At 41.4% G+C, this 14,927-nt stretch overlaps 1 protein-coding gene across 1 annotated transcript; it reads right to left on the bottom strand.

Annotated features, from left to right (window-relative positions):
• Positions 1-3,100: 3,100 nt before the first annotated feature.
• LOC147112533 (uncharacterized) lies at positions 3,101-14,629 on the bottom strand. The gene is made up of 22 exons (XM_085996864.1): positions 14,523-14,629; positions 14,387-14,445; positions 14,208-14,300; positions 11,533-11,660; positions 8,826-8,966; positions 8,405-8,485; positions 7,479-7,646; positions 7,274-7,370; positions 6,728-6,945; positions 6,312-6,465; positions 5,554-5,768; positions 5,369-5,483; positions 5,083-5,288; positions 4,887-5,004; positions 4,642-4,811; positions 4,472-4,551; positions 4,271-4,398; positions 3,889-4,081; positions 3,670-3,811; positions 3,495-3,588; positions 3,319-3,420; positions 3,101-3,247 (listed from the first exon to the last, which is right to left on the bottom strand). The coding sequence occupies exons 1-22, from the start codon at positions 14,543-14,545 to the stop codon at positions 3,129-3,131; spliced, it is 2,844 nt and encodes a 947-aa protein (XP_085852990.1). The 5' UTR covers positions 14,546-14,629; the 3' UTR covers positions 3,101-3,128.
• Between the last annotated feature and the right edge of the window lie 298 nt (positions 14,630-14,927).

The raw sequence follows: 14,927 nt of genomic DNA on the forward strand, positions 1-14,927 counted from the left end.
CATTGAGGGCCACTGGCAAAGCAGGGTCTCCTACTCCAGCAGTCAGCAGAGAAATGTGGTCTCTTGCTGCACTGTTCAGGTAGTTTTTTTCCAAGAAACAAACTTTTGGCTTATACACTGGATGTATGGCCTCCAATACACCCTCCACTCACTGGTGCTGAGCATGCTGTTGTGCCTCATCCTCCACCCAAACTAAAATGGCAATAACAGCACGCTTGATGGAGTTCAGAGGGTAAATAAGGTTAAAAGGCTGGTAATGCAAACCAAACAGCATGAGGACACACAGATCTTGTAATCAACTACCTGCAGGCAAGTGCACCATACTGCCAGCTAGGATTTAGCAGCAGATTAAGTACTAGGTAGGATTGTTTGGTCAATTATTTTTCCCTTTACCTGTAACTAGTAAGACTTTTCCCCATTAAAATTAATTGTGAGATGTGTGAAATTCTGAGCTTGGCTTTTGTAAAGCCATGAACCCATCCAATTTGGGTCATTTAAATATTAGGATGGCCTCCTTGCTAGTTGTGTGCTATAGGGGCACACCCAGTAGAAAATTAGCAGGTGCCTAGCTCGTGTGCGCGTGTGGAGGGGGAGGAAAGAGAGATGCAGACTAGTCTGGTTAAAGGTGGTCTATTACTAGTAGGGCCCACCTAGGCCCAGATCACTACCTGCAGGCTTCTAGTAACTGGAGTATACTGGGGTGGAAGGCAGTATTATTAGGATACAGTAACATTTCTAGGAGACTGGACCACCCTTCTCCCCATCCAAACATACCCAAAGTGACATTAGGATGGAGGGAAAAGGAAGTACCCAGACCCACTGGAAGTGGTCAGTCAATTGAGGAAAGGGTGAACACTCAGTTTCATCTCAATTTCTGGGCCCTCTGATTCCACGACATGTGAATGTCAGTAGCAGAAGCTCCACATTTAATCTCAGACATGAAATAAGTTTAAGAATACTAAATCCATCACTGCAATTAGAAGTTTAAAAAAGCTAATACTATAGTCTTAATCAGAGTTCAAAATATTTACAATTGGGTTTCAATTAGTTTGTTATGCAAAACTCACTTGTTCAAAAATGCAGAACGGTCAGAGCCAATAACTGAACAAAGCTTACAATCACCTACTGTGCCAATAATAAATTTCTGCAATTTTTCATGTTATGAATTCTGGAACATTGCTAGGATTGACAACTTCCTAAATTTGTGAACCATTTCCCCACCCATATGGTAAACCCAGTTGAAATTCAAAATATACTTTAAATGCCATGAAAGTATATTTTAAATTTCACTTCAGTTTACTATAGTCATTGGAAAAATGGTTCACAAACATCTAAGTCAGTCAATTTTAGCAAAGCAAGAAATGTTCAAAATTTATAACCATAAAAATTGCAGAAATTTAAAGAATTTAGGTGATGATCAACACTGACGGTCAGTTTTTTGACCATTTCCCCACCCCTGCCAAAGTAGAAGTTCAGTTTTTTTGGCACATAGGGGTGGCCAATATAGCAAGCTGACAATCAAAGACAAGTTAATGAATTGCTTGTTTATCAAAAACCTCACCATGTTGGAGGTCCTGGAACCCTTTCTTGGCTGTAAAGTGTACAGACAGATTTTTGGAAACAGACTCCTGCAGGAGTAAGCAGATATTGTTTAAGTCAAATAAGACAAGCAAGTGACAGGCTTGGCATGATCTTCACTGGTTGCATGAAGCGAGTTGGATCACAACTGCTGTTCTATGCTAATCTTACAGAAGTAATTTGTATCTGGCCTCATATCACCAATGTTTGTCCAGTCTGCTGTTGCAGATATCTCCAGGTGAAAGACATATCCAGTTCAGATCTCATGGGAATATGTACTATTGTGACACCCCTGGGCTCCAGCATTAAAAGGCAGAAGTAAAAGTCAAGTCCCATGAAAGAAAAATGTGCAGATTGTTTACAGGCATGACTTGCTACATAACCCAAGGCAGCATGTACAACAGTTCTCAAATTTGTAACCTACACTCCTTGCCAGAAAGGTTGAAATGCTTGGTGTTTATGCTGATTAAGGACAGGTAGATAGTTGGAAGGTTTGATACAACCTGGCTTTCTCAGTAGTACCTATACCAAAGAGGTATGAGCAGACTGGTGTCTCTTTACAGCTGCATTGCAGATAAGTGCCAACTTCATCCCAACTGGACAGAGTTCAAGCAGTCACACTGCATTTATGCTCCAAATTTACTGTCAGTGCAAAGTAGTTTCAGCTTTATGCCACCAAGCCAAGTGTGGTTATTTTACCTGAAGGTAGAAGTTACCTTAGTCAAACCAGGTAAACTATGGAGGGGAGAAAAGTGCAAGCAGTGAAAGAACTGTTACTGGACAAAATAAAAACTAACTTGTGACCTGGGCTTAGCCTGCAAGAGTGACATGACAGACTAATTTTCACTGCCCACTTGCAATAAATTGCTACAAAACTCAACCTGGTCTGCCCTTTATTGTGGGCCAGTCTAAATAGCTGACAAGACCTATGCCAATACATCCACTTCAAATCCCAGCAACATGTCTACATCATGCACTCCACCATCAGCTACCAAATGGAATCTTACCACCTGAATAGACAAATGCTGAATAAGCATGGTTATATTGCTATGCTGGTATCCTTAATCTAGCAATGTTGCATTTAGTGGAGCAGCAGCAAGTTCCCAAATTCAGAAGTATTTGGTCGGGGGCAGGGGAAAAGAGATTCAAGAACAAATTGGATAGAAAAATTAACTCCTCCCATGGTTCAATTAGTGTAGGACAAAATATAAATTAAAATGGCATCAAGTTATTTGATGAACAGGGATTACAATGGAATTCATGGAGGATAGGCAAGGTGCTAAATGGAAAAATTAAGGCTTTCTAGGAATTTGAAAATGCATGTCCCAAGTACTCCATGCCAAAATACTGTGACTTCCCTACAATAGTAGCATTGCAAGTTAGAATTCAAAAACCATGCCCCATTCAATCCTATGCATAGCTTTGTATGGAGTAGTTTACTCAGGCCTTTATTGCCAATACAATTGCCAAATTGCCATTTTGACTTGAAACTTGCCTACACCAAGGAAACAGAAATACACCATTTGAATTAGAGTAGCATTTATTCAAGATTAATGTAATCTGTTCATTTGGCATTGGTGACCAACAAGTCCAAGTACAATAAAAGCAACAATTATTGATGAGCCTCCAATCAGTAGCCATGGCCAGGAGTAGGACTGCACGTGATTATCTGGAAAAAAGCAAGACAAAAATAAGACTTCAGAATCACTGCTCAGGACTAGCTCAAGAATGGTTAATCACCTTTCATGATCTGGTTTTCCATTGTAGGGAATTCTGCTAACATCACCACTGCTCCTGATGATACAGATCCCTGCAGATGGTGCTTGGCATCAGCACTTCGACCTGCAATAAGACAGCTGGTCAGTAGTATGCAACAGGCAACACCCACATGTTTTATTCTAATCTGAATACCTTACCCATTCGCTGTTTTCCTGGTACACATTGACCAGGACAGAGCAGCCCATTTACTGGTTCCTGCCTGCACAAGACTACACTGCAATGAAAGTACACCTAAAAAATAGAAGTACGGCATTATAGTGGGACATTATGTAGAAAGCTTTGACCAACATGTTGCTCTGAAGCAAGCCTCACCTGTTCCAAGGTATTCTGGTTTCCAGAGGTAAAAGCAAACATCTTGACTTCAAACCTTTTGAAGTGAGTAGGATATCTGACCCTCTCATTACTGGTCACTGGATGGAAGATGGTCATATGCAGATCAGCCTTGTTCGCACAGCTATTAACAAAACAAGTTGTTACTCAAGTCAATCATTAGCTTCCCATCTTAAAATCAGGAGAGAGGCAGAGACTTGCCTTTTGACAATGATAGGCCACTGTGGAAGGCTGCTAGTGCTGTCTGGTGATGCAGTTGCCCAGCAATCTTGCAAGAACAATTCAATTTGTGGATCTTCACTGTGCAACAGTTGCACTTCAAAGTAGAGGGGATCAGTCAGATACTTCACTACTGGATAGTCACCTTCTTTATAGAGGTTAGAATACAACACATCTGCAAGAATCCAAGCAAAATAGTGAGTTCCAGAATACTGTGGTTGGAAGTTCTCTTTCCATTGCATGTCAATGATTCAAAGTTAACTGATCTTGGCTATTCTGGTTCAATAAGCAATAATGCAGATGTGGGGTACAGCTATTTTAAAATGGAAGCTAGTATAAAGCCACTGCAGTTTAGGAGTTTTACCTTTGGCAAGTTGCATAACCAAGACTACAGGTCCATATCCAGGTACAACAGTTGGCTGAGGATTTACTTGGTGTTCAAATTGAAGATGCAGAGAGTCATTGACATGGTAATGACAAGATATTGCAAGCCTAGGAGCAAACAGACATTTACTATTTATATGCATGTATGGGGAGGGGCGGGACCCTTCACTCAGATTCTTACCGATATATTGGGTCACTAGCTGGTTCTGATTCTTTGAAGTACACCACTTCATTCTCATAGATCATGTAATCCTTTTCAAACTATCACAAAAGAAACCAAACAGTCAATTACTAAATGCTTGCTGACCCCTTACTGCAGACTCACTCAGAAGTCATCCATTGTCAGCTTACCCTTCTACTTGTTCCACACGAGTTGGCAGAAAATTCAAAGATGGCTTTGAATTCATCACTCGCTTTTGGTCCACAGGTTTTATCCCTCAGCATCATTTTGCCAGTATCTATTCCCAACAATGCTTCAAGTTTTAGAGCAGTAATGACCATTCTTCCATTTGGGAAACAAGCTGCGAAATAAAAAAAGTCAGTATGCCAATGCAATGCAAGACAGGCAGGAGTTAGAAGTGACAGCAAGAGCTTACTTATGAAGTCAGCTGTAGAAAAGCTGCAGGAAACAGAAAAGTTGGTCAGCACATCCAGGGTTTTATTATCCTTCAGTCGGAAGTCAAATCTGCTTCGAAGGCCTTGGTTGTTTATTGCCTGTAAAGAAGCCAATTAATCAAATCAAATTTTAAAAAACAAGCCAAAAGGGACTTGGACTTTGTAGAAGAAGCTTACTTCATGGACAACTTCAGCTGCATCATGTGGAACGACAAGTATTAAGTGGGTACCATTATCTCTCGAGATGTAACCACTCTGCTCAGCAGAGTGAGGGGTTAGTGGTACATTTCCAATGAAAGGAATCCAGTACTGATCCAAGGTTCCATGTGTTACTACCAGTGTCATGGTCTCTTCATCACAAAAGCCATTTGCCACAGGAAGTACTAGAGTGAACATTATAATATTACTTGAAGCCTTTAAAGCAAGCATTCCTTCCTTGGTCTGCACAAGGACAAAAACTTACCTATTTTATGTTTATGTATTAAATGAGCAACATGTGTGAATATCACATTTTCTGGTACCACAGCCAGGGTGTAGATGATGTCAAGGGTATATTGTTCAACACCATCTCCTATATACTAAAAAGAAAGTGAAGAGTCAGCAACAGGTCAGTGTGGAAACATGCATCCTACCCCAATATTCCATTACCTTTCTGTCTACAACTGGTGACTCCATTGGAACTTCAAGAATGAAGATTCTATTTAGGGCGGTCTCATTTGTGGTAGTCCAATTGTACACATTAAACATCTGGTTTTGTTCATCCACAGGGAAGGATTGAGAGCCCAGAGTGAGCTTTTCTAGTTCAACATCAGGAAGAAAGTTGCCTAGTGTGACATTGAATAGCCATTGCTCAGGAATGGTCTCTGGGAGAGAAAAAGTTGAACTTTGAATACATGTATGCATCAACATAAACAAACCATTTAATCTTTCACTGCATAGAAAGTTCAATTAGCCATGTAGAGAAAGTGCAAGTTAACTGAATTGGTCAGCTTGGAGTTCTACACCCTTGATCCAATGCTATAAAAAAAGAGCACTGAACAGTTTGTTGGAGCCCAGTTAAAAGGCATTTTCACCTTTGAGCCTGGATTTAACTCGCTCAGAATGATGGATATGCTGTTGGAGAAAGCTCCCAACTGGAGCAGTTTTGGCAGCATGAACCCAGTTCTTTTGGGAATGTGTGCAGGTTACTAATGGGAATATTAAATTGTAGCACTGGAAGAGATATTCTACAGCAGCTGCTGGAGCCCATATCCAATCTTTATACAATGGCCTTTTGCTTGGAGCAGTTTCTACTTCCTCTGGGCCACATTTCTATCCACCCCCCCAAATTAGCCAAGCAGGGAAGAACCCATTTCAAAATATGCTGCTGGCTATGCCATGTTCAAAATAAAGACCATAGTACATACCATCAGTGAGAACAAGGGGCTGAGGAATAAAGGGAGTGGTGACTGGATGGATCACATTGATTTTATTCAGTCCCCATGCCTCATCTTCCCATAGGTGTTCCAAAAACAGATTAATGCTGTACTTGATGCCATACTGTTCATCCATCACATAGCTCTGAAAGATAACAATGCATTCACAGTACAAGCAGTTATGAGCAGTAATTCTATTTTAAAATCAGGTGAATACAATAATCTGAATCCAGATCTTCACAATCAAGAAGTGAAATGTTTAGCTAGCCATCAAAATATGCAAGACTTGCATCCAGAGTGGATATATTTTCATTAAAGTAAATCAGGTTTCACCATTTCAAATTGAGCCATATTTATGATTTAGTTGTGGTCACCCTTCCATCTGAAATATGCAAAACACAACCAACCTTATAGTATCCATCCTGCCCTCCAATTGGAACCCTTATAGCAAGAGCAGTATCATTTTTATTTAGGGTATAGTTTCTTTCTGCCATTCTTGTGGGGTCCAACTTTATGCCATTTACTCCCATGGAGGTGTTGTCTTGATGAACTGCATGGGTCACAATTGGAGTGAAGATCCTTGGCACTGTCCACATGATTGTATGATCAGTGAATGTAATACCATCTGAGGGATGACAGAATGATCATTTAAATGTCTAGCTTGGAGTCATTTTACCAAGATGCCATTCCATGGAATAACTGAAGATAACTAGAAAAGGGCAGTGGGAGTCTCCCCTACAAGGGCAGTGCTGTAGAGTGAAGATTGTTCAGATGGCAGTTATTCTAAATGCAAGAAATAAACCTCAACTACTGCTTAGACACAGGCTCCAGTTTGGCCCTGGATGATGTGAATCAATTCAGTGAGGGGTGGGGCATAGAGTTTTTGCAAAGACAAACCGGTTTTAATTGAAGAAATGTGCGTACATTTGAAAGTTGTAATATTGAGTTCTTACCAACAGGACAAGCCATCGCAGTGTCAATTAGCAGAATCATCCAATGCTGTTTGTAAAAGATACTCGATCGGATTACAGACAAGGGCACACCTTGGACCTAATTGGAAAAAAGGGGGAAGTCATGCAAAGGCAAAACATACAATGCTTCGTAAGAATTTCGGGCCCCCAACAATGCCACTTGGAAGTGGAGGATTAGTGAACTCACCAAAACTATTTGAACCTCATTTGTATGGTATGGAGCACGAAGCAAAATGCGAGACACTGTGGTGTTGATTCCATAGTTCAACTGATGTGCTTCTTTTACAGTCATACTCCTTTTACCGTCAGGGATGTGAAATACCACTTGCCATATTCCACTTTCTGCACTAGTTGCCTGAATGAACAGTAGAGACCATGGTGGATGAGTCTTTCCATTTAACAAACTATATAAACAGCTGTAACAAGCATGGTTATAGCAAATTCTGCAATATCCAAGAGATATTTTGAAGTCATTCTCCAATATTTGAAGTTTAGCAGTGCATCTGTGAGCAACACCATGGGAAGAAAAAACCCAAGACAAAGGAAAAAGTTCCCTCAGTGTATGTAATGCTGTAGGTATAGAAGTCAGAACAGACAAAGGTCAGACTTGAAATGTTAACTTTCCCTCCACAGATGCTGGAGCATTTCCAGTTTTTATTTAGCGATTAGATGTGTTCTGCTATCAGGTGTTAATTCTCAATGCAACAGTTATTTCAGCTGCATCAAAAATGAGATGGATCAATATTTGAGATTCAAAATAGACAAAACATGCTTGTAGTTATTCTGGCACTTCATATTTGCTAGCCTTAGCACAGATAGCCAAGGGTCTAACTAAAATGAAGCTTAACAGGTAAATAATACCAATTACCAGCACAGTGCATTACACCAAAGTCCTGCTCTGATGTACAACTTCCATAGATGCAGACTTGTGCATCAACAGTAGGCTCAATGGCTAGTTATGAATCCAAGATGAAATGAACAGAAAGTTTCAAATCAAGTCCTACCATTGTATTCATTAAAAATAAACCAAACTAGATATTATAGAAAAGCCTAAAAAAGTCATGCAAGTGCACTTCAGAAGCATTGACAGTTTCATTCCCCATGACATCTTACTTCTGGAAGTACTAAAGACCAGTCTTCAGCATCTTGTACATAATCCTCCTCAATGAGTGGTATCTTTCTTTGCACAGAGACCTGCACATGATAATGGAGAGATAATGCATTTACTTAGTAATTATTAAAAAGAGTTCACATTGCATGCCATTAGTATCAAGTGACAGATTCAGCAATAAGTCATAAATCAAGGCAAATCATTTACCATAAATGGTTAAAATTAGTTCAATGAATTAGGAGGAACATGCCAGACAGATTCCACAATTTATTATTGTCACATGCCAGATTTGTAAAATGTTTAGATTACCATTGCCTGGAATAGCTCAGAATTACTGCCAACTGTAGATGCTACCAATAGTCACAAGCCAACATTTGGCATATAGTTCAGATTACCATACTGCCAGTATTGTTTTCCATTTACCTGCATGTAGTTTTCTTCACAGAATATTTCCCTTGCAGCCCATGGCGAGTACATACAAGAAAGAGTTTGACTATATGTTGACGCTGTTACTTTGTCAGTTCCTACTTGTATTTGTACAGTGAGGTTGAACTGTGCATCATCCTGCAAATAGAAAAATGGCAATGTAAATGCAATAAATGGGTGAGAAGTGCCACCATTTGGACACAAGTACAATGCTACACATTGTCCATCTTGCATCACTTTGGTGACCCATCAGACATCAAGGATTCCTGAAAAGGCTTTGCAGGGTGTGGTAAACCACGTTCACTATCGTATCACTGTTAGTAGTTAGCACTGTTCACCACTGTTCGTTATAACTGTATCACTGACCACTATTGTATCACGGTACGAGGTCGCCTCTTGCCACACTGCTATACCTGGGATGACCACTGCCGACTCCGCCTTGGCTCCACCCACCAGGCCAGGTATAAAGGTGAGCGACTGGCTGGTATTCCTCCTGCTTGGATCGGATCACCCACGAGAGTGGGCTCTGTTATTTAGTCAATAAAAACCTTTAGTCACCTTCGTAACTCTTCGCCTTTTATTGGAGGAATTGATAGGTATATCACAGGGCCACAGAAAAACCAAGTTTAACATCTATTAAATGCCTCCATACAGGTGCAGGAATATATTGTTCCACTCCATCATGGCACATAACCTCAAACAGACTAGTTGAGCATGTTTCTCCAATTAAGATAGAGGGCCCTGTACCAAACCTATCATACTCGTTCCTTCTCCAACCCCTTCCCCAGCCAAAGAAAATAAGATGCCAACAACTACTGCTCAGCATTTGTTCTGGCACCGTCAGTTTGGTTACATCTCTGGTCCAATTTTAGGGTGAAGCTGGATTTTGTAGCGTTCTATGCAATCATTTCATGGAAACATAGAAGATAGGAGCAGGCCATTCGGCCCCTCGAGCCTGTTCTGCCATTTAATTAGATCATAGCTGACCATCCAAATTCAGTACCCTGTCCCTGCCTTCTCCCCATATCCCTTTAGCCTGAAGAAATATATCTAACTCCTTCAATATATTTAATTAATTGGCCTCAACTGCCTTCTGTGGTAGAGAGAATTCCACAGGTTCACTGCTAGTGAAGAAATTCCTCATCTCAATCCTAAATGGCTTACCCCTTACCCTTAGACTGTGACCCCGGGTTCTGACTTCACCACCATCAGTAACATCCTTCCTGCATCTAGCCTGTCTACTCCTGCTAGAATTTTATAAGTTTCAATGAGGTCCCCACATTCTTCTAAACTCTAGCAAATACAAGCCTAATCGACTCAATCTCTCTTCATACCTGGGATGGCAGGAATGACATCAGTCTGGGAATTTGCACTGCACTCCCTCCATGGCAAGAACATCCTTCCTCAGGTAAGACGACCAAAACTGCACAATACCCAACTATCCTTGCTCCTGTACGCAAATCCTCTCGCTATGAAGGCCAACATACCATTTGCCTTCTTAACCGCCTGCTGCACCTGCATGCTTACCTTCAGCAACTGGATAACCTTGCATTTATCCACATTATACTGCATCTGCCCAAATCATACTGGAGTTTCTTTGCATCCTCCTCACAGCATGTGCCCACCCAGCTTTGTCTCATCTGCAAAATTATTATATCTAGATCATCAATATATATTGATTAGCTGGGGTCCTAGCACCAATCCTTGCAGTACCCCACTAGTCACTGCCTACCACTCGGAATAAATGGCTTTTTCAAACTCTGCTTTCTGTCTGCCAACCAGTTCTCTATCCAAGACAGTACCTTACCCCCCAATCCCATGTGCTTTAATTTTGCACGCTAATCTTTTATGCGGGACTTCATCAAACGCCTTCTGAAAGTCCAAATACACCACATCCACTGGTTCTCCCTAATAGTCAGTCATATTCTCAGTTACACACTCAAAATTCCAGTAGTCAAGCATGATTTACCTTTTGTAAATCCATGTTGACTGTGATCCAGTTACTGTTTTCCAAGTGCTCTGCTATTACATCTTTTATAATGGACTCTAGCATCTTCCCCACTACTGATGGCAGGCTTGCTGGTCTATAATTGCCCATTTTCTCTAGCACCTTCTAAATAGTGGGGTTACATTAGCTACCCTCCAATCCATGGAAACTGTTCGAGTCTATAGAATTTGGGAAGATGACCAGCAATGCATTTACTATTTCTAGGGCCACTTCCTTAAGTACCCTAGGATGTAGATTATCAGGCCCTGGGGATTTATTGGCCTTCAATTTCCCCAACGCCATGTCCCTACAAATACAGATTTCATTAAATTCCTCCCCCTCATTAGACCCTATGTTCCCCCAACATCTCTGGGAGGTTATTTGTTTTCTCCTTTGTGAAGACAGAACCAATGTATGTATTTAATTGGTCAGTCATTTTTGTTCCCCATTATAAATGCCCTGGATTCAGACTGCAAGGGACCTACGCTCAACTTCAATGTTTTTCTCTTCACATATCAATAGAAGCTTTCACAGTCAGTGTGTGTTCCCTGCAAGCTTACTCACTATTTTCCCCCCTTTAATTAATCCTTTTGTCCTCTTTTGCTGTATCCTAAACTGCTCCCAATCCTCAGGTTTGCTGCTTTTTCTGGCCAATTTATATGTTCTCTCCTTGGATCTTATGCTATCCCTAATTTCCCTTGTTATACATTATCTTACCACAATATGTACACAACAGCTAAGGACAGAAGCACGAAATTCAATATTATTCCAGGAATCCATTGCAATTGTATAGCCACACTGCGAAGCAAAGCTTGGTGTAACATGAAAGAGATAGCCAGCCGGATCTGAAAACATAGCAAAAAGGCTAGAGTTAGCTTAAAAACTGAATTCTTAATTTATTGGTGTACATCTGCTCTTTGCAAACTTGTGCTTTTAGTTGGGGAAAAAAAATCCTTCACAAGGACTGTCAGGTGCACCGTGGTAGGGAGGGGTCCATCCACATTTATAAGATGGTTTGCCCCCATATTTTGCTACAAGAAACATTTATTCCAGGGTGCAAGTAGTGCAAATTTAGGTAATCCCATGGGCACATGGCTGTTTTCTTCACTTTCTTGCCACTGAAAAGGAGGGTGGGAAAAAGTATAAAAGTAGGGCCAAAAGGCCAAGTGGTGTGGCATAAGAGCAAAGCCAAGGTCTGCAGGCCTGGGCAATACTGCTTTTTTGTTGCAACTATTGTTTAAATCAAGTAGACTAAGCTTTCATTTGGAATGCCATGGGTTAATCAAGGCGAGTCAGCATGGATTTTTCAACATTAAATTGTGTTAGACTAGAAGGTTGAGCAAGGTAATACAGTAGATGTTGTATATATGGACTTTTGGAAGGCATGCGACAAAGTGCCACACAGGAGGCTTAAGATGATGGAAGCCCATGGAATTAGGGGGAAGTGGTGGTATGGATACAAAATTGGCTCAGTGACAGGAAGCAAAGGGTGGTGATGGATGGATGTTTTTCAGACTGGGAGGTGGTGGTTTGCAGTGATGGTCCAAGGATCAGTTTTAGGTGCATGACTCATTGCAATTAAAAAATTATATACACAAACTACCTAAACTCAGGTGCAAGAGCAGCATTATACAGTTTGCAGATGATGGTCAAGTAGTAGATGAGGATAATTATAGGCTTCAGAAGGATAGTGAAATGGGCAGAAGCATGGCAGATGGAGTTCAATGCAGAGAAGCGTGATGTGATGCACTTTGATAGGACTAATGGAAAGGCAGTTTACTAATATGGAAAGGCAGTTTACTATAAATAGCACAATTTTGAAAAGTGTTCATATACACAAATCCTTAAAAAAGGTGGCAGGGAAAGTTGGTTACAAATTAATAGAGGATTAGAATATAAAAGCAAAAAGATCATGCTAGAACTTAATAAGCACTGGTTAGGCCTCAGCTGGAGTGTGGAGGACAATTCTGGGCACCACACTTCAGGAAAGGCATTAGAAAGGGTAGAGGAGCTTTTCCAGGGAGAAGGGACTTCAGTTATGGAGAGGTTGGAAAAGTTAGGGCTGTTCTCTTGGAAAAACAGTGAAGAGGCAACCTAATTAGAAGTTGAAAATGAAGTTTTGATAGAGTAAACAGGGAAAAAAAAAAAAAGTTCCCTCTGGTGAGTGAGAGTCAATAACTAGAATTCAGATTCAAAAAAATTAGAAAAATATCAGGGGAAGAGAAGGAGAAATTTTCACAGTTGTTGGGATCTGGAATGCTCCCCAAGGTGGTGGAAGCAAAGCCAACCCCATAAATATTTTATTTATTGAAAAGGAATTGGACAGGTACTTGATGAGGAACTTAGGGCTATGGGACTAAGCATGACCAATCTTTCAAAGAGCAAGCACAGGCTAAGGGCTTCCTTCTGCGCTGCAAGTTTCTATAACCATACTGGTCATCCATAAACCAATGAATCTCTTCTCCATCCCTGACTTTAACAGTAGCATTAAAAAGGATACTCATTTATTGCAATTTCACTTTATATAATTAAAAAAAAAAATCACACTGCAGCATCACAGAAGCAGAACACCTGCAATTTTATTGCAACAATCTCAGGTTACACTTCAGGAAGATCAACTCTAGCATCCTGTAACTTCATGTTCCTGCTTGCAGCTTCTAGTTTTCAAAGATTAGTCAGTGGCAGTTTCCTACTTTAGCAAACCTTCAGTCATCGCCCTTAACTCGTGTCCTCAGCACCTACCCAGGAGTACATTTCCCCCACGCTGAAAAAAGTGCTAACTGAAAGTTGAATTTTGGGGCTGCCCATTCTTGGGAGCAATAAATGATCCCCAGAAGTTAGACCTAAAATTAGAACAGGGCATCCTGACACTTGCATGCCAGAAATGATCAGTTCACAGTGCGAGGACTCAGCAAGTACATTAGGAAACAGTTTTTGAAAGTCTGGCTTTGGTCTTACATTATTGGAACGCAAGAACCTGTTTAACCACTCAGTTTTCACCGTCTCCTCACTGGAGGAAATCAGTTGGTTCCATTAGAAAAAAGGAATGTATCAAAAGAACTGATGGCAGCTCATGATGAAACTTCACGTTTAGATGTCAATTTAAAAAAAAGTTATTTTGCACCCCGCTCTAGGGTTGTATGAACAAACTTCGATCCTCCAACTAAATTTTTATTTAAAAAACCACTTCATTTAACGATGCACGACATTTACACAATGACTGCACATGCACATCCAGCAAATGACAGCGATGGTCAGATTCGGGTACAATTGTAACTAGATTGTGGGACCCGAGACGGTGCAGACAGATGGTCCCACCACAACACCACTGGGGCCAGGAGCCGAGCACCGTCAGATGGAGACAGATTCCAGGATAACGGCAGTGAACTTACCCACAACGTTAATCTGCCAAAACTTCCCAGCAAGAAAGTCCTTATTCAGTCCAACCCAAAAGACACTGCCGCGGCATTCAGTCTTCAGAAAACCTGCAGAAACGAAGAAGAGCTCCTTCAATATTAAACAGGAGCGAATCGGGGACGACACAACACACCAGCTTTGCAGCGACTCTGACCTGGAGGCGCAGTTCGCAGCCACTCTTCAGGGTCGATCGCAGCCACCGACAGCATCCACCTGTGCAACATATGAACACCCATTAGCAAGATGGGAAATCCACCCAACCTTACAACTTGCACATGGCAAAGACTTACCCAAATAACAGGAGACGCGCCATAGTACCAATCCTACCCAGCCCGCGGCTTTTACTACCACTATTTCCCCCCCAACAACAGTGAAAAGCAGACGCGCTCCAAGTGAAACGATGAAAGGAACCCGGGGGCGCGCGCCATTTAAAGAGCGCGCCGGGCCCGGCTCAGCGTCACGCGCTCGTTAGCGGAGCGCGAGCACCTGGCGCTGATTGCAGGAGCCGCGCGTGCTTCAATGAGGCACTGACCAATGGTCAAGGAATACTCTTTGGGGGCGGGGGAAGAGTGCAATTAACAAGTCACCCGCCGAAAAGAACATTAGATCTGTCAGTATTTACACCTGCAGAAGCTGTGCGGCGTATCACACGATGGACAAGCAAAGCCTTCGCCAGCCTGGGGACTTTATTAAAA

The sequence above is a fragment of the Somniosus microcephalus genome, chromosome 9 (genome assembly GCF_052327205.1).
Source record: "Somniosus microcephalus isolate GS21.2 chromosome 9, FLI_Smic_1.0, whole genome shotgun sequence".
NCBI lineage: Eukaryota > Metazoa > Chordata > Chondrichthyes > Squaliformes > Somniosidae > Somniosus > Somniosus microcephalus.